At 39.5% G+C, this 21,811-nt stretch overlaps 1 protein-coding gene and 1 long non-coding RNA gene across 2 annotated transcripts in view; one reads left to right on the top strand and one right to left on the bottom strand.

The window, feature by feature from the left end:
• The first annotated feature begins 987 nt into the window (after nt 1-987).
• Nucleotides 988-21,811, top strand: part of LOC143896615 (uncharacterized) — a 292,658-nt gene continuing 271,834 nt past the window's right edge. The window contains 1 exon segment of the mRNA XM_077404566.1: nt 988-2,498. Within this exon segment, the coding sequence (XP_077260692.1) occupies nt 2,427-2,498 (72 nt within the window). The 5' untranslated portion in view covers nt 988-2,426.
• Nucleotides 17,260-19,674, bottom strand: LOC143896642 (uncharacterized). Its single transcript, XR_013256721.1, has 3 exons — nt 19,487-19,674; nt 18,145-18,529; nt 17,260-18,071 (listed from the first exon to the last, which is right to left on the bottom strand). It is a non-coding gene; the product is annotated as an uncharacterized LOC143896642 (long non-coding RNA).

Raw genomic sequence — 21,811 nt, 5'->3', positions numbered from 1 at the left:
AAATTCTAAGTATCGATAAAAATAATAAAATAGTGTAAAAAAATTTTTTTGTTTAATATATGAAAAAAGCTGTTAAAAAGGGATATAGTTATTTTATTTATCCGCGATTTTATTATGTTCCTTACTAAATTTTTTGTTTTGTTCTAATACGGGGCACACTTTTTAATTTAGCTTCATTTTTCTTAGGAAATCAATTTTTTATTAATAGAGTTTTATTGAAATCGATACATATGTAATTATATTTTGTATATAAATAAAAGCTAGAAAAACAAAGTTCAATCTTTGGAATCTGAAAGATCTCATCAAGCGCGCGAAATATTATTGAGATCAATTAATTTTTAGAATTTTTCGATTATATACGATATAAGTTTAATTATATCGATTAACACTACGTATCTATATTTTGTTATTCCGCTTGTTAAATAATTTTGATATCTTTCCTATACGCGAGTAACGAAGATCGCGAACGTTTTTCTACGATGTTTTCGCGAATATCATCCTTTTCCACAAGAAGAAACTGTCTGAATCTTAAGTTATATTAAAATGAAATTTCTAATTCGTAATTTCTAACTTATAATTTGCATTTTTATTGCGATTGACAAAAGCACTTCATGATTCTTACAATTAAATCAACGGCTAACATTTTTAAATTATGGAGTAAAGTTGTTTAGATACCAGGCGCAAAAAACGTTCCGCGCGAATTACTCCGAACAATCGGAGAAGTAACAAAAGCCGGTATAAAACGGAAAGTCTCAAAGATTTTTCAACTGATAACGAGACGCCCAGGTGTGCGCGCTTCATTCAAGATATTCCGTTTCGTCGCGTTCCACGAAAGCAGGCAGCGGCGCTCGCCAACGGCTCGTGGCGGGCCAGGCGGGCGGGGGAGGGAAGGGGGGGGGGCGGTGGTCGCGACTCGCGAGAGCGTACCGCGCCGGTTGCGTGTGTCGCGGCTGTCGCGTGTCAGTTACATCGCGGCAGCGGACGCCGGCGGGCGCGCGGAGTTTACGGAGTACACTTTCGACCAGCGTGATTCGCGAAAACCGCTATTATCGTGGCACGACAACAGAACGCCGAACGATTTTTCGCGTCAGGATGAATCGGAGTAATCGAGTCGGCGAAAGGTGGCCGCCGAGGAGCGCGCGCGTCGGACGCGAGTGACGGAAAGTCGCAGGAGCGAGGTACTAGGTACTACTCGTCGCGATTGTCACGTGCGCAGCCCCTCTGACGCCTTTGATTAATGCTCGATTCGAATCGCGACGCGTGTTTGCGTGGATAATTGTGACTATACGCGAGGCGCACGGCCATTCGGAAGCGTCGAGCGTGAAACGCGACTCTTCCGGGCATCATCGATCAACGCGAGCTACCGCGATCGCGGACGAGTCGTGTGAGAGTGGCGAGGATCCCGTGAAGGAGTGAACAGTGAACGTTATTTATCCGTGGACAAGTGTCCGGTGACGTACAAAGATCGGCGGGCATTCATTCGTGCGTATTTTCTTGGTCGCGCATCCTCCCGTACCCCGTGTCGCGAGGTGATCGCGCGAAGTTGGCCGCGGGCGCGGCCGGCACGGCATCGCGGTGAAGGTTGACACGAACGGATAGGAGCGAATTTCGAATTTCGAGGTGCCCATGCCGGCCGTGCGAAGCTCGTCGCCGTTGACGTGTTTATTAGATTCGAAAGACCGAGCGGCGACGCGCGACGCGAGCGGAGGTCATCGGTGCGCGTAACTTGTGACTCGTGACGGTCTGGTGATTCGCACGCGACGATCGCCGAAATTAGCTATCGCCGGGCTAAACGTCCGTTCTTCCGGTCGAGTGTGTGTCCGTTGGATTTTCCCGATTGAGTTTGTGTGAAAAAACTGGAGACCAAGCCTGTCCCAAACGTATAAAGAAATAAAGAAAAACGATTATCGAGTTCGATAAGCGCGGCGTCGCGGCCGCGACGTCGGCGTCCGCATATCGCGACGTAACCTCGAAATCCGCGGGACTGTGAATCGGAGTGTTGGAGTGTACATGGTTTAAGAGACTTTCGTGTGTGTATGCGTCGGATAACAATCCAAGGGCAGAGTTATAGGAGCCTTCCTACTCCACAGCCAGTTGGAGTAACCACTCCCTCCCTCCTCAAAAAGGGATAGTGAATCGTAGCCCGTGCGAACGTCCGCGCGGAACGTTCGGCGTGAAGGCGAATTCCGCGATTCCGGTCGCGCGTAAATCGTATCGCGAATGTCGTCCGCGATGCCGTGGATTCTCGACGGCCGAACGGCTCATCGCGTGTGGCGCGACGAACGTTGTTTCTGACGACGGTTTCATCGAGGCGGGGGGAAGGATCGCCGGCCGCGAAGACGGCGGGTTTGTCCGAGACAACGGCGCCGATCCTCGTCGTCATCGTCGCCGTCGCCGTCGCCGTCGCCGTCGCCGTCGCCGTCGCCATGGCCTACGTGTTCTGGCGAGTGTTCATGAAGAAGTACTCCAAGGTGCGGCTGGGCATCAGGAATCTGCCGGTGAGTCCAATTTTTTTTTTTTTTTTTTTTTTTTAAATAAATAGACGGTGCTATAACTTCATACACATGGCGAGTCCGCGATCCTCGCACTACGTGCGTATCTTTTTACTCCACTTACGTCCCGACCGGACCCTTTCGTCTTTCTCCCCCTCCCCTCACATCTAACAAGTATAGTAAGCTACGTTTGTTTCTCTTTGAACGCAAAAAAATGTAGAAAGTGCCCGTGACGAGAGCGAGCATCTCTATTGTATACGTGCGCGCGCTGCATCACCGCGCTTGGCTTTCTTTCGAGCCCACGGCGCTGTATTTTCAAGAACTCGACATCGTAGATTGTAATCCTTTAATTGCGGGGGGAGGGGAACGTAATAAGCACCCTCTGTAAACCTGAAATAAATGGGCTTAAAAGAATGAATAATAATAATGCTACGAGCGCCCCGGCTTGAAATAGGCACGCATGAAGCGCAGATTTGTTGCGATCGTAGAGAGAAGACGCGACCGGCCTTTGCGTTTATCAGCTTTCGTTTCGGTCATAACTATTATTTTTTACGCGGATGTAAACGGATGTAAATGGATGCGTATCGGAGAAGACCGTGATTAAGTTTTCATGTGCGGAAGCTCGAAGAAAAAGACCCTGATGTTTGCAAGCTGCATTTTATTCCAGAAATAGAATACAGCTGAAAATGTGCGTAACATTTTATCATAAGGATGAATGATTATCATTAAAATTAATAGCACAAAATTATTAATGTTAATCGACATATTATTATTAAATATTTTATTCACATTAATATTATGATTAATAGTTGAATTAAAATCAGTGAATTTTAAAGGGGATTATATTAATCCATTTAAGAAATTAATAAGTGAGTGAGGTTTAATTCCTACCTTCTATTATACACGTTTTGTATCTTTTTTTGTTCTCATTTTTTCATCGGTTTGTTTCATTTCCTAAAGAGGTTTTGTGAATGCGTAATTTTTAGGTTTGTTCGGTCGGCCGATATTCGTGCGAATGCAAATGCGAACGCGCATCCTCGCTGCCTCGGATCGTCAAGGTTGATAGTTTGCGGCTGGACTCTAGTGCCGGATAACCGCGGTACGATCGCGGCAGCATACGGATTATGCAATTAGGCATCGCTCCATGCCCTGCGGAAACTCGCTTTCAATTGATAATTACCGTCGTTAGCAGTCCTTTCCGTAACTGGGATGTGTGTGTGTACACATATACACGCCTGGATTTTATTTATTTCTCGCGGGCATTTTTCTTGACTTCGTCAAGAATTAATTAAAATATTAGAAAAGTCTTCCTTGCCAATTATTTACCACGAACGATTCTTAGAAATATTTTATGATGTTTAATTGCGAAAGAAATAACTACGTATTCACGACTGAACATTAGTTGTTTGATGAAAAATTCATCTATTTTTATTAATTTTATTGAAATCGTTATATGCGATGTGCAGACGGCGTCATTTAATACCTTTCCACTTGAAGAGAGTAAAATAATGTGTCCGAGTAAAATAATAGATCAAATAATGATATCTATTTCTATTAATTGATTTGGACGCGGCTCTCTTCAAGTATTATAAGTCTTGTAGAATTTTAATAAACAATACCGTATTCTCTAAAAATTATTTCTCATCCAAAAATTTGAGATATAATAACCGATATAGCAACATTTAAATTAATTACTGATATTTCCAGAATATTATAATATTTTTCATATCATTGTTTCATATTCTTATTAATTGCTACGTCATTGCATTTGCTTTATTTGCATTTATGTTTTATTCGGGTTACAATTGAGAAAAAAAGCAGCAAACCTAAAGGCATGTAGTATGTAAATGCATAGAAAACTTTTTTTCATCGATGCATTCATTTATACTTCCCGATGGAAACGATTAAGGAACGCGTTACCATTTGGTCGATCATGATAAATCGAGCTACAGTAACGGTACAAAAAGTTGGAAAAGGTGCAGCAACGTGGCTGCTCCTACCAATAATTATCCAATTATTATTACCACATTGATATTAGCCGCAGTTGCATTCTAATAATTGCATGACGCCACGATATACTGACCTTCGTAAAAGCGCGTGGCGCACGTCGTGTGCGGCCGATAATCACTCCAGATAGGTAGATACTCGAAAAAAGTCTACATAATTGAAATAACAAAGCGGAAAGCACTCGCGAGCAATGCACAAGAATTGCAACGGTCATTATATTTATAACGTTTTTAAGTGATCGAAACAATAACGGTGTATAAAACGAGTGGTTTTATTATAAATTTTGTTATTATCGAGAAAGTTATTCTACTGTTCTTTAATTCTTTATTTTGGATCCGCTCTTTTTAATTTTTATTATTTAATTATGATTAATCTTGTCCTATATCTAATCGTGTTCTATATCTTAAATCATTATCTTCAAACATTCTATTGTAGAATATAACTGGCCACGTTTACCATTAATTTTTTGATATTTATAGTTTCTTAATTATACGTTTTATATAACTAGAAATGACTGTAATTAGAAAACTGTAACTATAATTAGAAAATAGATTTGTTTTATCAGATAACTAGCCATTCTAACATAATCAGAAATTAATTGAACAGTCAATCAGATTAAAACATCACAATAACGATTAATAAAATTGTTAATTGATACATGAAAAATACGGGCACGACAATGTGAGTTTACTTATATACTAATAATTAACATACTTCTGAATAACAATATTACATATATTTGCATTTAACTTTGCAATTCATGTTCTGCTATTTTTTTCTGCTGATAATGCTATCGTCTATGTATTCTGGCTGTTTTTTCTTCCGTTTCATTGTTTTAACACGCGGTTATATCGTTGACTTTCGAACGTTGACTTTCGTGCGTTTGATCGATCGGCGAATTGTATTCCATTCCGGTCAACATTTAATGAGACACACCCGGCCGATAAATTTCACGGAAGGATAGGGCTAAAGCTAATAGATTGGGGAGAAAATGTTGCACTTTAATTTACGGTGCGTTCAGTTACTCAGATGATTAAAAGATTTTTGTACGGTAATAAATGAGGTTTTATCCAGAGATGAAATGTTAAACAAACATCGGGCGGTCACGCTTTGCACAAATATCTAATATTATTTCTCGCTTCTGTTACACACACTTATCTTTTGTGAGTTTCTCAATAAGCTGTTACATCACGTTACCGCAATAGCAGTGAAAGATATATATATTTTGTCCTTCGCTTTTCAGTGATTCACAAATTGTGCACAAACCCGAAAATATTTCAGAGAATGTGTTAATCAAGTATTTAATAATAAAAAATTATTATCTTTTCTGGAATAAATATGCAATAACAATGTGTGTTAATTTTTTAAATATTGTACAAAATTGGATGGAAAGACAAATTTAATTTTATCCTGTCACACATTTTGACATACTAAATATAGATAGGCACTGTTCTTTCATTTTACATACGCTTTATTGTGAGAGAGCGACCTAACGGAAAGGTATATGAGGTGTTAGATAATTGAAAGTAAGAGCGAGTGTAATCCCCTATTTGCAATCGGCGGATGACTTCATCACCGTGTCGCAATGGGCTCGCGACAAACACGCCTTCGTACAGTCTATAATTGCCGACTGTTTAGATTGTATCTCTTGAACGTTGACAGTATCTTTGTTGAATCTCCCGACAAGATCGTGCTAACAGAGCGATGGTATAAGCAGTTTATCGCGATTATAAATATACAAAGCAGATGGTAATCTGTTTGGTACTTGAAACTAATAATTTTTAAAGATTTTGAGTGTACAATGAAAAAAATAGGAAATGTATTAATTATCAAAAGATACGCACTCTAAGTTCTTCTAATTTAATATAAAGAAACAATACAAGAATACAAGAATATAAAGAACTTGTTCTTATGTTTTTAGTATTAAAATATTCTATTGTTGATGTATTGTGTATGACTATAGGTATATTATGTGCTGTGCATTTCCGAAATATATTAAAAACTGCGAATTTGTTGCAAGGGCTATTACCCAATTAATCTACATGAAAAGATGAAGTCACCGTGTGATCGTCAGTCAACAGACGTCGCATTTGTCAGAGCAGCTTAATAAATTTTAATGCTGCGTGCTCGCGTGACGTCGGGGTCCACTAGGGTGCTCCGTCAGTGGCAGCGGGAGGGCCAGGAGGTATGAACGGTGGGAGTTTAGGAAAAGAACGAAGGAAGGGAGATGCGAGGGTGCAATTTAGTTTGCGGTTGCTCGAGTCGGGTTACGTTAGGCTAGTCCGGCCGCCAGTCGGTCCCCGTGACCGTGAACCGCGCGGCTGACCTGCGACACAAACACAGTCTCTCTCTCCTCGACTGGACCCCTTTGCCCCTTCCTTGCATTTCCATCCCCCTTTCCGTCTCTGTCCCCTTCGCCATTGCCACTCATAAATCTACCTGCATGCACCACATCGCGTCTCGTTTCTACGGACCGCTCGCTTGGCTCTCTCTCGTGTTTCGCATTGTGCAGTCTTCGGGATCTCCGAGTGATAAATACAACCGTGGCCATCCTCTCCTCCTCTCTCGCTTTTCCTTTTGTCCTTTAAATTTCATTTTTCGCGCTCTCCCTCTCCTTTGGTCCAGCGCGAAACCGGCGATGTAAACTGTATCCCGCTTTTATCGGCTCTCTTCTCTTAAAGAAGCATATAATCTTTTGCTAACGTGACTTTACATCGACACGTAGGAGGTTGATCTATTTCGGTATCCTAATACTTATTGAAACCGGAATTTGTCTTGCAATTTATATAATACACGATATTTTGTCTTTTTTCTTTTTTCTATCATTGTCACTTTAATCATGACGTATACAATTTTTTACCATTAAAACTTTTCTTTAAATAAGTATTGATAAGTAAAGCATTTGTTTTTTAAGAAAACATAAACAGATATGCCTTGAATTTTAAGTTTTTAATATCTTTATTGTTTTTTTTTTTTTATTAAAATAACATGGTTTACATAATTTTATATTGAAATTGAATGTTTATTTATAGTAAAGTTCGTGAATGTTTAGTTTGACAGATTTTAATTCTGGTTTTTTCATATATTTATTATTCTGCGTCATATAATATTATTTTATAGCCCGATGATTTCTATTTTACGTTTCAACGCGCCGCGCGGAATTTCATTCACTTTCGCCGTTAATTAAACAAGCGCATTTCAAGACAGCCGAGTTTGCGTGACGAGAGTAACGTGCAAATTTCATCGAAAAACGACGTCCCAGAATTAAACTCTGCTAAATTAAAAATGAGTCTTTCCCGAGCTAGGTTTCTTTAAGCTGTCACTCATTGCGTTGCGGTTTGTTGCCTGGATTAAATATCGTTATTGTGTTGTTACACGATAACGATATCTTATGCGAGCGTAATTCTTTCTTCCTTTCTTTTTTATCGGTATCTAAATTTGTCTCAGAGTGATGATATTAATTTATAGATATGTGATGGGTGATTTTATGTGATGGCCATTTGTGATAATTTTTAATTCTCTATTTAGAAAACTTTTTCTACATTTTTCTTTTATATATAAGAAAAATACATGATAATATACAAGAAAAAACAGTGTAAATGCTGCAAGTATGGAATAATTGAAATTTATGATTTTTTGCACAACGATACAATAATGAATATAGTTAAATACATTAATATAGTTAAATTTATAGTTTTTACACACTTATTTTGATGCGTCGGGGGGTTTTGGATTTTAATTTATTTAATAATGTATTTTGGAACGTTATGTTTTGATTTCAATAAGGAAGAAATCATACTCATCAGAACTAGTGATTTGACACGTGAATCGATGGTACAGACATGTGTCTTCGTGAATTTAATGCCATTACAGCCATTACGTTCATGTTGAAGCGTCACGCGTTTCTAAGTCATGGAAATTCATATGACTTTTTCTGAGTGCCGTTCAGTTTGAGCAAAAACGTGAAAGTGCTCCTATCTGGATGGATCTAGCGTGTTTCAAGTAAAACGATTTAGAATTCCGTGCCCTAATTACGGTGGAAACCATTTTCTAAAGTACACCGCAGATACGCTCGTTCCTTTCGCATCGTTTTAACGCACGTATGACAACCTTCCGAGAGAAATCCTTGTCAACGGAAATTCCGCCGTGCCAATTCCGGAACTGTACGTAAAAACCTTAATCGCAACGAGGGTAATTTCATGACAGGAATGGCCATTGTTCTAAATCCATGGTATTATAGAAAGAGAAGTAGAGTTCACAAAAAGAGGAAAGCGAATGGAGTAGTAAATAAATGGAGGTAGGTATGTGTGTGTGTGTGTGTGTGTGTGTGTGTGTGTGTGTGTATGCTTATTAGGATATGGTAATTAATCTTAAGTGGATTTAAATTTTTATTTCCCTTAATTATTTGGTAAAATGCTTATTTGGATGTATTTAATATTTTTATTATTATCACAAAATTTGCAGTATATTTTTGATAATATTATAAAGTTAATTTACGAACAACATATTACAATATGAATAACTTAGTAATTACATATGTATAGTCAATTTTAGATAATGAACAATTTCGCAGAGAAAGACGTGCAATCATTCAAAGTTTAATTATACATGAGTAATAATTAATAATTACTACGGGTCAATAACGGAGATGAGTAGACGCGCGATTAATATTAATTTATAAAGATCACTGTATTTGGCGACGCACTTGATACATGACCCGGTATGATTGTACGCATTCACACGATTCATTATACCGTCAGATCGTATACGCGAATATACACACACGCACACACATATTTCTCACATTAAAATTGATTAATTACCGCGTTATATGAAATTGGTGAAATAAACCTCTAAATGTAACGAACACATACAAATTGATATAACTATCTGTCTTCTCCTCGGTCTTCTCATAATTGTTACACTTTCTGATTTTAATAATAGAGATGAAAAGATAACGAAATAAGACATTGATAAATAACATGAAGTCACGTACTCCGAAGTAGTGCAAGCCTACCTCATGAAAAATTCGGAATCATCAGAAAAAATTCGGTAATTTGACATTCTGGCGGCAAGTACGTAGAATTCTTTTTATAAGCATTTCTGAAGAATGCAGGAATGAGGAAATAAACCATCGTGTTTTTCGAGACGGCTCGCACATTTTTTATCAAAACTGTGCGACCGCGCCGGTGTTTTATCCCGCGCTGTACCACTATACCGCACGCATACTTTTGTATTCCGGAGTGCCGCGCCGCCGCGCCGGTTCTGTACGCGATAACTATCTTTTCCCGAATATCCTTGCGGATCGCCAGCGTGCGAAGATGCGCGCTTCTCGATTCAATCTTTATTCAATTTCATTTACGGTAATCCGCGGCGTGTACCGTTAACGATGTGTCGGGTTGACTTCTCGCGACCGAAAAACCATTCTTCGTGATGCACCATGCGAGCAACGCTTATCGCGACGAACTCCGCGGTCGCATGTCTCGTTTGCATAGAATATAGAAAATACGCGCGTTAATGCCACTATCTTCAATGATACATATGTGTTAATTTTCTCACAATGGATTTTTGTCGCGACGAGAACGCGTGAGACTTTTTATGTTAGAACGATACGACGCTCGATAAGCATGCATGAAATTCATTAAACGACCTAGAATTTGCGAGCAAAATAATGTTTCTCTTAATAAATCTGTTTTTATCGCTTGTGTGCAGAGTACTTAATTCAATAATATATTTGGAGATACTCTTTGTTTTATATATAGTTAGAGGAAATATAACATATATAAAGAGAAAAGATTGATCTTTTCATTAATTACGTAAAAAGTTATACGAAAATAAATAGTTAAAAAGAATAATTTGATAAATTATTAAAGCTTCGAGTCTTTTTTTTTTATTTTTTTATTTTTTCACTGTTTTTATTTTTATCTCAAACACCAGAATTATGAGCAATGTAGGGTTAAAAACAAATCCGAGAAGCGTGGCCGTAATTCTCGCACCGTTTTTTTAACGTGGCTTTGATTAGATCTAAGATAATACAGCGGACTGCTTTGTAATTATTATCAGCGGGCATCGCGCGGCCCACGATGTGCAACAAGTACGAATTTAGTAGTGATCAATCATCACACGCACAACTGACCTCGCCCAGCTGTGACTCGAAGTTCGAGTGAAAGCGATACACACGCGAGGGGCATGCTTCGTCTGGGATGTAATAATTATTCAAAAGTACAGGGCCTCATTCTCGTTTCCTGATAAATGATAGGCGTTGTGCCGGAAGAAGCCGCTCGCATGAACAATATCAGCCGCTGGGAAATGATAGATCGAACTCGAAGATTTTCTGGCGGCTGAAAGTGCACACGCGCGGCTCGCGATCACTGTGCTCGCGTACGCGGTACTTGTTGCGGACATTTTTTCTTTTCTTTTTTTTTTGTTTTTTTTTTTCACGGAGCAGAAGCTCCTCGCGCCAAGAAATCCAGGTGTGTCTCTCTCTTTCTCTCTTTTTCTCTCGCGAATGCAATGCTTTATAGCTCCACCTAACAACTTCCTGAGCGATGGCGATAAATAATGCATGGTTACGCGCGTGCTTCCTCGTTGCCTCGCACAGTCTCTTATTTTTCTTCCTAAGCTCACTATCGCTCGAGAACGACAAATGTTTCTCACCTCCTAGACTACGATATTGCGGAATATGTGAAAGAAATTCTTTCCCATGAACAATTGACACGCCGCGAGGCCCTGACGTAAAGCGATAACATGCACACTAATTTATTAAATAATGCAATCCGAGTACAACGCTTAAAATGATGTAGGGATTAACACAACCTACACCAGTGTGCCTGATTTATTCATTACATAATATACAATACATTGTATGTATATTGCATTGATCTTGTTACTTGTCTCGCGATGACTATATCCCATGAGATTTTTCTAGAAGAGAAAAATCGATTTTAAGTTAAATCTGCAATTTATTATTTTTGTAAATTTATTTAATTTTTTATGATTTTATTTATCTTTTATTTTATATTATTTTATATTCATATTTTTATTGCTTTACTTTTATAGAATATTAGTATTTCTGATGTCGAATCTTATTGAATCGACAACGTTATTCTTGAGAAAAAAGACTTGATACGTTTTCTTTCTTTTATATTTAATATGTTTTCTGAAGTTTTTTATATTTTAAAAGAATTTTTAAATTGCTTAATATATGTATATCATATTAGTTTTGCATGGTATCTGAAATGTCCATTTACATGCTTTATATATAGTTTGCATACATTTAATTACATATTTAATAAAATTAGAGAAATAAGTATTAACCATCGACTTGAACGTGAAAGTTATTCTTTTTTTTTCTCTTTGATACGAGGTAATAATTGTAAAATAAGGTAATAATAAAATGTACTTTTTTTACTCTAGTTTTTATATTACTTAAATTCTTTTTTATTAATCGTAAAATATGTATAGTGATATGCGCGCTTGTAATTATTGCACGCGATTGTACAATCGGACGGTACATTCGCCACATATACGAGGGCATTGATCCTGCTGAGACGCTCTAGTTTTTTGCGTAATACTAATTCGATACTTTGGATGAGACGAGAGATTCTGACTCGTAGATCTACTGTTTAAAACGTTAGACGGATATGCATAGATATCGATACTCAATATGCGCAATTCGTACATAAAAGATTAATTAATATATTGAAAAATTGAAATATACATGTCGCGTAGGGATTTCGTGTAATTCTTTTTTTGCAAAATTCCTAAGAAATTTGAAAAAAACCGATACATTGTGGAATGAATAAAAATGATAAATATAACATAAATATAAATATAGTATATATATATATATAATTTATAAATATAATTTATAAATATAAATTAATGAAAATCTCAATTTACAATTTCATTGACAGAACCTACGGTTTTGCAAATTACTAAAGTTTTCTAGTAAAAAATTGTGTACTTTTTATTTATTCATACAATATTCTTAATATATTCTACAATATCCTGGTTTTTGTGAATTTTCTAAGGGATTTTGCAGAAAAACGAATTACACAAAATCCCTGCGACATATATACTATGTTTGGAAAACGCAGGATAATTTATGTATTTTTGGTGATAATTTCCGTTACAAATTTTTTGTTCTATGTGAAAGAAATATCTTTTGATGGTTAATTAAGGTGTCTATTTGAACAATACGCATACACAAAAATATTGAATGTTTTTTTTCTAACAATATTTATTCGTACACGTGCATTTCTGTTAGCTCTACGTTGTTGATCAAACGTAAGAAGATGCGCTGGTACAAGCACCAACCAACAGGTGGCACCAGGCTGCTTATATAAATGCAGTTGCATTGCAATTCCCGCAGGGATGACTGGTTTGCACAGTCATTTGGGCTTAGCAAACCCACGGGCCCGAGCTCGATACATTGCAGACGCTCACATACATTATACACATCATCATATACATGGATACACGTTTTTTTTTTGAGGTAGTGCAATGAACTTTGAAGAAAAGTAGAAACAAGATGCAACCTAATTTAAGAATTTTAAGATGAATATAAGAATAGATTCATGCGTGTTTGATGAAAATGGAGTAGAATATAGCAAAAGAAAAATTATTTTTTATTTATTTTTTTCTCTAATTAAAAGAAGAAAAATTACACCAAAATTGCATTTACAAATATAGAGATTCGATCATATTAATATATAAATTAAACATGAATCTAAATTGATCTCCCCTTTCGTAACATACATATTTAGATAAAGAAATTTTTAATATAAAAAATTTTTTTATTGAACATGTAAAGACAAATCGCGAAAGAAACACTTGTAAAATAATACTTCTAGAAATTTAAAAAAATATTTCTATTTTATTTTTATTAAATAACATATTTTGTTTTTTATTAAATATTATAAAATATTATATAATATTATAAATTCGTATTTTTCTTAAATAATATTTTAGCACAATGTTAGCACAACTCAGCACAATCAAAAAAATTGAAAAAAAACGAAAAGTGGGGGGCTGACCTAAAAACTCGTTTTTTTTTAATTTTTTTTCGTATTTTTCATATTATATGGTTATAATATTCGAGCACAATATATGTATATAGCACAAACTTAGCACAATTCAGCACAACCGTGAAAATATGTTAATTCTAAAAGTGGGGGGCTAACTTCTAATAGGTCTACGAATAAACATAACAATTTCCTATCTTTTTTAATGTTGAAATTATACCAATTATAATTTCTATGTACGGCGTATACACGCACGTGAATTGACTGTTTGATGGAATAACGGAAGTACCAATAAGTATCACTTTTACTCGCGAATTTGTTACGGTGCTTATTTCTAGCACTTTCCTTCCGTGTGCGCCGCGGCCCAATTCTCGCACGATCTATGTTAAGCGAATACATCTCGAGCCTATCAATTTTTACTCGTGCATCTATGGGATATTTTATATTTAATAATGCATTCGGGTAACAGATTTCATTCGCTCTATCATCCGTGAAACACGATTAGACACGCGAATCTGTCTTACTGCTCGCAAAGTACCGTAAGTGGCTCGTTAAAACGTCAACATTTTTATTTTTATCGGTTTTTATTTTCCTTTTTACACTTGCAAGGATCGCGATTATTTACACCTTGAAATCTACTTCGAGATATTGTACGTTTCATGTGAAATTTTACGCCTGTTGATCAGTCGGTTCGACTTCAACGGCGACCGATCCGCGCAAGAAGGCCGTCAATCAGCTTGCATCCGTTTAGACTTTATAATTGTTAACACGATCCTGAAAACGCAATGTCGTGAGCGTGACACGGCGCCGCGGCGATGGGATCGATGTCCGATCGGTGACACGGCAATTCGAGCGCACGATGAAAGAGGCATTCAATTACCGACGACGCGAGTCGCGAAGTCTCGAATTCGAAGAAGGATTCGACTAATGAAACACGACTTGTTGTGCTATGTGGTGGCCGGGTCCTTGTCCGTGCATTTGCGATTTATTCACGGTATATTAAGGACTCTGCCGTCTTTTCATGGTGGCGGGTCAAAAGTTCCGTCGCCTTTGTCGTATGCCGATGTCAATCGTCACGTTCAAATCGCACAAGCATTATTTGTTACCGTGTTACTGTGCGGTACAATAATCTCGAGACGAGATGAATTATTCTATTACCGCATATACATATGTTGCAATGTTGTTGCGCATAAACTCTTTGTTTTTTCGCGCTGCATTATAGTTGCCTTAGGTAACACTAACTATAATCAACGCGTTGAACCGGAGCGATCCATCCGTGATCCGCCATTTTCACGTCCGTATGTTGAGACATATATACGAGAAAAATGAGAATATAATGCTTTTATCCGGCTAGATCGTTGCACGCACGCCGCGTTATTTTCATTCAGGGAAGGAAGTCGACGCCGGGGGAGTTCGATTATCCCCGTGTCGACGTCGGTGGCGACGACGACGACGGCGAGAGGGAAGCGTTATCACGCATGCCCGTGTTCCCCGGCGTTCTCGTTCTCGTTCGCGGAATCGCCTGACGGGTATTTTGACAGTACGCCGTCCTGCATCCTTCGCGTTAAGATGCATCTCAAACCTTGTCGTTCACGGCGCCGATCACCATCATTGTCGTCTGTTCGTGCGTGGCTCCGCGCGGGCGATACACTTGGCGCATCGCGAGAGAGATGCGTCGGACGCGTCGCTTAAACGTGCGCGTTTAGCAGCGCCGCTCGCGGAATCGGGTCAGTCGATAGAACCTGAGCGGGTGTTTGTGCGCGTCCAGAGTGTTCCTTCGTTGAGGTAGGATTAGGGGTAGAAAACTAGCAGGAATGAAACAGTTCTGAGGCCCGAATTCGGATAAATCGTTCCTTAATCGCGTGGGAAGAGAGAACGGTCCTCGATTCGAGAGTTTTCCGTTCCGTCACGAGTGACAAGAGGTGATTACCAGGTGGTGAACTCATCGAGTTGCTCCGAGAGGGACTCGCCCGAATACCGTTTTTCAGTTTTACGCTCTCGGGGTGGCCGGGAAAGGAATGGCAGCGCGCGGCGGGTCCGAAATCTTCGCGACGTCTCGGAGCAAGGCGTTGACTCGTTTTTGAGCCCAAGTGGGCGGGTGTAGTCGTGAAAGAGTGAAGTGTTTGAATGACTTGCGCGCGGGAAGGTGTTAACTCGAGTATGCGGATTTCACGGACATGAATACCTCTTCGGCGAGGTGGAGCCCGGTTCTCTCGGCGTCGCCGGATTACCACCGGCGCGGGCGTCCCGAAGTGCCGTGTAAATCTTCCTGAAAATTACGAAGTAATCTTGCGACGGGGGAAGGGGGGGGTTTCGTTGAAGAATCAGGTTTCGTTGTGCGCGCTTGCGTGTATGCGTGCGTGCGTGTGTGTGTGTGTGTACGCGTGTGTATATTGTGTGTCGTATGTAAAGTGCCACTCGACAGGATGACGTCTCCTCTATTGAGCCGCTCCGTGTCAAACACCTCGGGAATCTTCGCGATCAACGCGATCTTAAGGGATACGCTCGTAGCGCGAAGACAATCGTTAAATCGTTAATGTAGTAGTTCACGTAACAGCCGTGACTGTGTTTTGTGATTCTCCGTAAGAAGGGCGGGGGTTCTTTTCCCTGGGGCGGCCCTGGATATACGAACCTGCTGTGCTCCGCTCCTCACGAACGTCCATCTGTCAGAGGCGTCTCTCTCAGAACGTGAAATCCCGTTTGGAACCTTGACGGGCTCTCGAGCGGATTCTCGCGCTCTCGGTTGGTTTTTAGCTATCTCCGGTGCATGCGTTCGAAGGTGGGCGGATGCCGCTGTCCACGCCAAGGACATGGCACGTATCCTCGAGCGCGCGTCCCGAGAACAATGAGGATCTCAGAACGGCCGTTTCGCTACGATGCTGGAATGCCGTGCTGGGAATGCAAACTCCGAGCCGAGTCGTTCTGCCCTTCGTCTACGTCGTCGTCGTCGTCGTCGCCATCGTCGTCGTCGTCGCCGCCGTCGTTTGCTCCACTGAGATGTATGACCGAAACCTAGTTGCGTCGCAAATGCATATGCCGTGGGAATAAATTGACCGGAGTGTTAAGCGAGGCTCGTTCTCATCCGTTTGCGACGGTTAGAAAGGACGAAGGAACGGAATCGGCGACGAGGAAAGAGAATAAGAAAAGGCTAACGAGCTGAACAGGATGAGTCATTTCGATTGGAAGTTACTGCGCCGGAAGAAGGTACAGTTTGTTAGGCCGAATTTTTCGCGATTCTTTTCGAACCTTCGGTTCGTTGGAAGTCGAGCGACATAGCTATTTATCAATTCGTTTCACAAAGTGTCAACGTAATTTTCAAGTAGGATGCATGAGTTTGGACGCAACAATTTGCATTTATTATTTTTTAACACATAGTATAGAAGTTTTTAAGAATAGAAATAGAACTATTACAAAAATATTGGAGAGAGAACGAGAGAGAGAGAGAGAGAGAGAGAGAGAGAGAGAGAGAGAGAGAGAGAGAGAGAGAGAGAGAGAGAGAGAGAGAGAGAGAGAGAGAGAGAGAGAGAGAGAGAGAGAGAGAGAGAGAGAGAGAGAGAGAGAGAGATATGACTGTTGTGAAAGTTTTACTTTAGCTTACTTGGGTTTATATTGTAATAGAAAACACATGTAATTAATATTTTTAAAAATTATATTTAATATAGAAATTTTTTATGCATAGATAATATTATAAAAATTATATTCTGCACCAATCACAATTACATAAATACTTCACAAAATTTATAATTTACAATTTATTGAAACAAAAAATAATCTTATTACATATTTTAAAACATATTTATGGTGGTCCTTTCGTGAGAACAAGTATTAGATAAGTACCTAAATTTGATATATGTTAAATATACAGTAATAAGGGACATGTGTATACGAAAAATCAAGTGAGGTTACCGACACTTTACAAGAAATAAGTCATTCTAAATGTGCGTTCGCGGAGCGTGCCATTGTCATTCTATCCTTGTTTACATCTAATGAACGAGAAAGATAGAATGATGCAAATCGCCACGGCCGAGGTTTTCAACGAATAATACATGTACTTAGCGATCAGATGAATACATATATTATTCATGTCTTAAAATATTCTCTGAAGTTTCCGGATTTCGTACATACCTTGAAAATAAGGGCTTGCCGAATGTTTTGCTCTGATATATGAGGTTAAATAAGTAGTGGATCCAATCGTATATTGTTTTACTCGTACTGTCATGCCTGACCTAACCTAAATCGAGTCCAACCGCACTACTATTGTGATATTTTTTTAATTAGTAAATAATTAAATACTATTAAATCGTGCGTGTAAAATCATGTTATATTATTATAATTATTGGGATGTTGTGTCATGTTTGTCACTGTTTGTTTTCAATTACCTCATGACGGACTGTTACTTGACTAACTGGGTCCGCGAAAGGACCACCTTAAAACTTACTATTTTTTGTTTAAACGTATATTGAACATTTTATTGCAACACAGTATATGTACGTTTACTCATTCTTCTGCTGCGTGTAATTACGTTGAGGAACAATTGTTCGCGTACCTGTGGGTTAAAAGCGTTATTAGACAAATTCCGAAACATAACGAATGTAAGTAACCCCGCGATTACAAATTACCGTTTAAAAAAGAAGCGACTTATTGACCCGCGAAAAGATTAGTATGGTGGAACAGCATAGTGAGCAGCGAGCTGCTCGTTTTCGCATGCAGATTGATGTATATAGTTGAGAATAATAGAGACATTGAGCGCTGCTATAATGACAATCCATTAATCACCGAGAGAGCGAGATGGCCGGAAACATGGAGAATAGCCTTTTTTGAGAGTTATTAAGAATCCGCTGTGCGCGCCTCACGCGTAGATACTCGGAGTTTCATTTCCGCCGTTTTTATTTCCATTGAATCGGAAGGCACGGCCATTGTATCTCGAATGTCTGCTAATCCCGCATTCTTAACAGACACGTGCGAAGTTAGGTATCCTTGACCTCGTGATATTCCGTTAACTTCCTGTAATATGGTATACTATTTAGCATTTAACTTACCTAAAGTTACGCACAAATGGCAAGGAAATAAACGGAGTTATTTTGACGCCCCAAATTACATTGAAGATTAACGACTGTTTCCGCTAGCTGACATTTTAATTCGTTCGACAGTCGATAAGCTACGGAGGATAAATGATCTTCCCGATGGATCATATGTCGAATAATAGAGACGTAGAAAGTGTGCTTTAGGAAAGCTGTCTATTTGTTACGAGGCGGGGCGACGCGCGTAGGAAATTACGCTGCACTTACAATTAGATAGATGCACACCGTCATTTCCGCGCCCGAAACGTTCTCTTGAAAGCGCCCTCGATGACGTTGCATCAACACATATCTGATATACTTTGTTAATGCCATGATAATAATTAAAATCTTTACATAACAATCATTTAAGAACCCCTCCCTCGAATAATATTAAGAATTATCATTAGAGGAATTATTTAGAAAGTTTTGAAAACACTGACAGATTCCTGAAAATTTTGTACCTTATTATTTAATTATATTTAATTTTTATCGGAATTTTTTTTGAAGGAACTCTAAAACTCGGTATGGAAAAATTAGAAAGCAGAATAAAAATTCTATCAATTATATCGAGACTTATTGAGGAACAGGGTACACAACTTTACACATCAGGTAACACAGGTTCTAACTGGTTGACTTTGCTCATTATTATCTAGATTTGTCATCGAAGATTATTCTTTTGATACATATCTGATATATATCAACACAATTTTCATTTAATGATCGTTTAGAAATTGAGTAACGCATTGGATTACATAATCGATAGGATCGCGAATGAAATACGGCGACTGCGTTGCACGTGTCATCATCTAATCTCGCTTCCTTCGGATTAAGCGGATTTTCAGTGTATTTGCTCGGTGTGTTAGCACGTAGAGATACGTTTTTTGTCCGACGGCGGTCTTACCTGCGCGACTTGAGCGTGTGCAGGATTTGCATAACAGAAAAGAGGCGTTACCGCGATTGGCGTTAAATTTCAGGCATCAGTGCGCTCGGCTTTCTGTCCCCGCGGACTTTTCTCGTGTCTCCGGTAATTACCGTATACCCGATCGAGGCATTTCGTGGCATACACGGGTAATAATGCTCGCTCGCCTCGCGTCGCCAGATTGTCTGTCGACGCGTTTTATCTCCATCGATACTGATTTTCGCCCTCGGCGGTGAGACTTTAACCCGGATGAGTTATGCGCGATCCAAAGTGACATTCATACGTGCATTAATGGATTATCTACACGTCCCGCGGCTCGAACGCGGCCCGGCGATTTGCATTGAATGCGTCAAGTGTACGATGATTTGCTCGCCGACTTTAATTTAACCGTGTAATTGACTTCGCGACGAAATCACGTAACAACGAACAGCGAAATACCGCCGGTCCTATTAGCATATGCGATTTTCCCGCGAAAATCCTAATCGCGACATTTACGCGCGTTATCGCGTTCATCGGGTGTAGAAGTCGAGCGATTGTACTCGCAGATTATTAACGCAACGTCTTAAAGTCGCACCCATGTATCAATCGCTCGGAAAACACGCTCACCAAATTCAACGGATAATCGATATAAAAAGTACGCGCAATCTCGTAAATGGAGCAATTTTCCGCGTGGACGAATATCCTATACCGAGAGACGTAATTAACGATAGTCCCCCGTCATAATCGATCCGGTTGCATTTATCTGGCACATTTAGTGCACCATATTGATTAAATAATTATCACATAATGGCTGAATGGTATTTTTACTCTATTTCTCTTTCTCGCGCATATTGACAAGGTAATGACGTGTGTTCCAAAAAATGTTAAAAGGATACGAGCGAGGACACGTAAAGTGGAGACGGGAGAGCAAACTTGGATATAGCGACGACATTGTGCAGGAGGAGTGCCGGCCCGTTACTACAGGCAATAAATCGATCTCGCGTCTCTCCACAAGTCTCTTTCGCGAGTCGCAGGAGCGGAAGAGCGCTTCGCGATCCCTAATAGACTTTTCTCGCCTCTTTCCCACGCTGTCGTCAACGTTACGTCGAGGCCGACAAGCGTGACGATTTTGTGCGTTTTTAAATATTTCCATATAAAATGCATTTGCTCGTTTAACTCACTCACGATATTCATAAGGGGAATAAATAATAAAGCTTGGATTCTCTACATTGTGCCGTTTAACCCAGAGAAGGTTTATGGCGCATCCGCAAATTGAACGATACAATGCGAATAAGGCTCGGCTCCTCGCTCGTATCCGCGACGGCGGGCAGGTTTCTCGTTATCCGGTTTAATGACGCTCCGATATTCAAATCGCGACCGAAGTCTAGAAACTCGAGTTGCGCACTCGAATAGCGTTCGAGATGAAGTCGGCCTTTTACGTGAAACTTGAGAAACGCCGATACAGTCGACCGTCAGTCAGGACCGCGGCAATTCCCGCGCGCGAAATCTCGGCGCGCGAGATAATGGAAAACTTATCACGCCCGCGATCTACCACAAATTGAAATTGGCTCGCTCACCTTGGCCTATACGTTCATTCGCGTCGGTCAAGTCGGGATAACTATGCGCACATGCGAAAATTCCAGATCGCAATTTTGCGATAGCGCTTTGAGGTAGCGCGACGGAAATTGATGGAAATAGACGTTGGTGCGCGCTGTGTTATGACGACGACGACATCGATTCGCACCGTACGCCAACGTGAACGCGGAATTGATTTTTTTGTTATTGATTGTGTAAAATTGCGAAACGGTTTTCAATCGCGATTGTAAAAACGCTATGACGTGACGTTTAAAGTAGGCCAACGGAACCGTCCGCATTGCACGGCACTGGGGTGAGGGCGAAAAGACGGTCGATATAGCTTGAAATCAATAATCTTAACCGCAGTTAGCTATTTAAGTTTGGACCTGTAATTGAAATAAGCCGCACGCGCTTACTTTTCTATTGTCCAAGAAGAAACAAGATTATAATTTATTAATTAAATTCCGTCCATTATCATATTAGTAGCAAACTATAAGTTTAACTTTCTGCATTTAGATTTTAGAATTTTAGATTTATTGTAAATTAACATTTTAAACAAAACTTTAGTGAATCGATATAATTTGATAGCGCCATATTACTCGTGTAGTTTATGTGTGAAGACTTATGCATAGGAGATAAATAAGTAGCGCGAATTCGAGAACACGGTTTAAAGTTGATTTGCGAAATAAAAGATTTTATTTTTTAAGGCATTTTAATATCGCTGTTAACGGAATTGCTAACCCGTTAGTAATA

Source organism: Temnothorax americanus, unplaced genomic scaffold (assembly GCF_048541705.1).
Source record: "Temnothorax americanus isolate GAGA-0224 unplaced genomic scaffold, ASM4854170v1 Scaffold19, whole genome shotgun sequence".
NCBI lineage: Eukaryota > Metazoa > Arthropoda > Insecta > Hymenoptera > Formicidae > Temnothorax > Temnothorax americanus.
The sequence above is the reverse complement of the archived record's forward strand: the minus strand, read 5'-3'. Positions and strand labels throughout refer to the sequence as shown.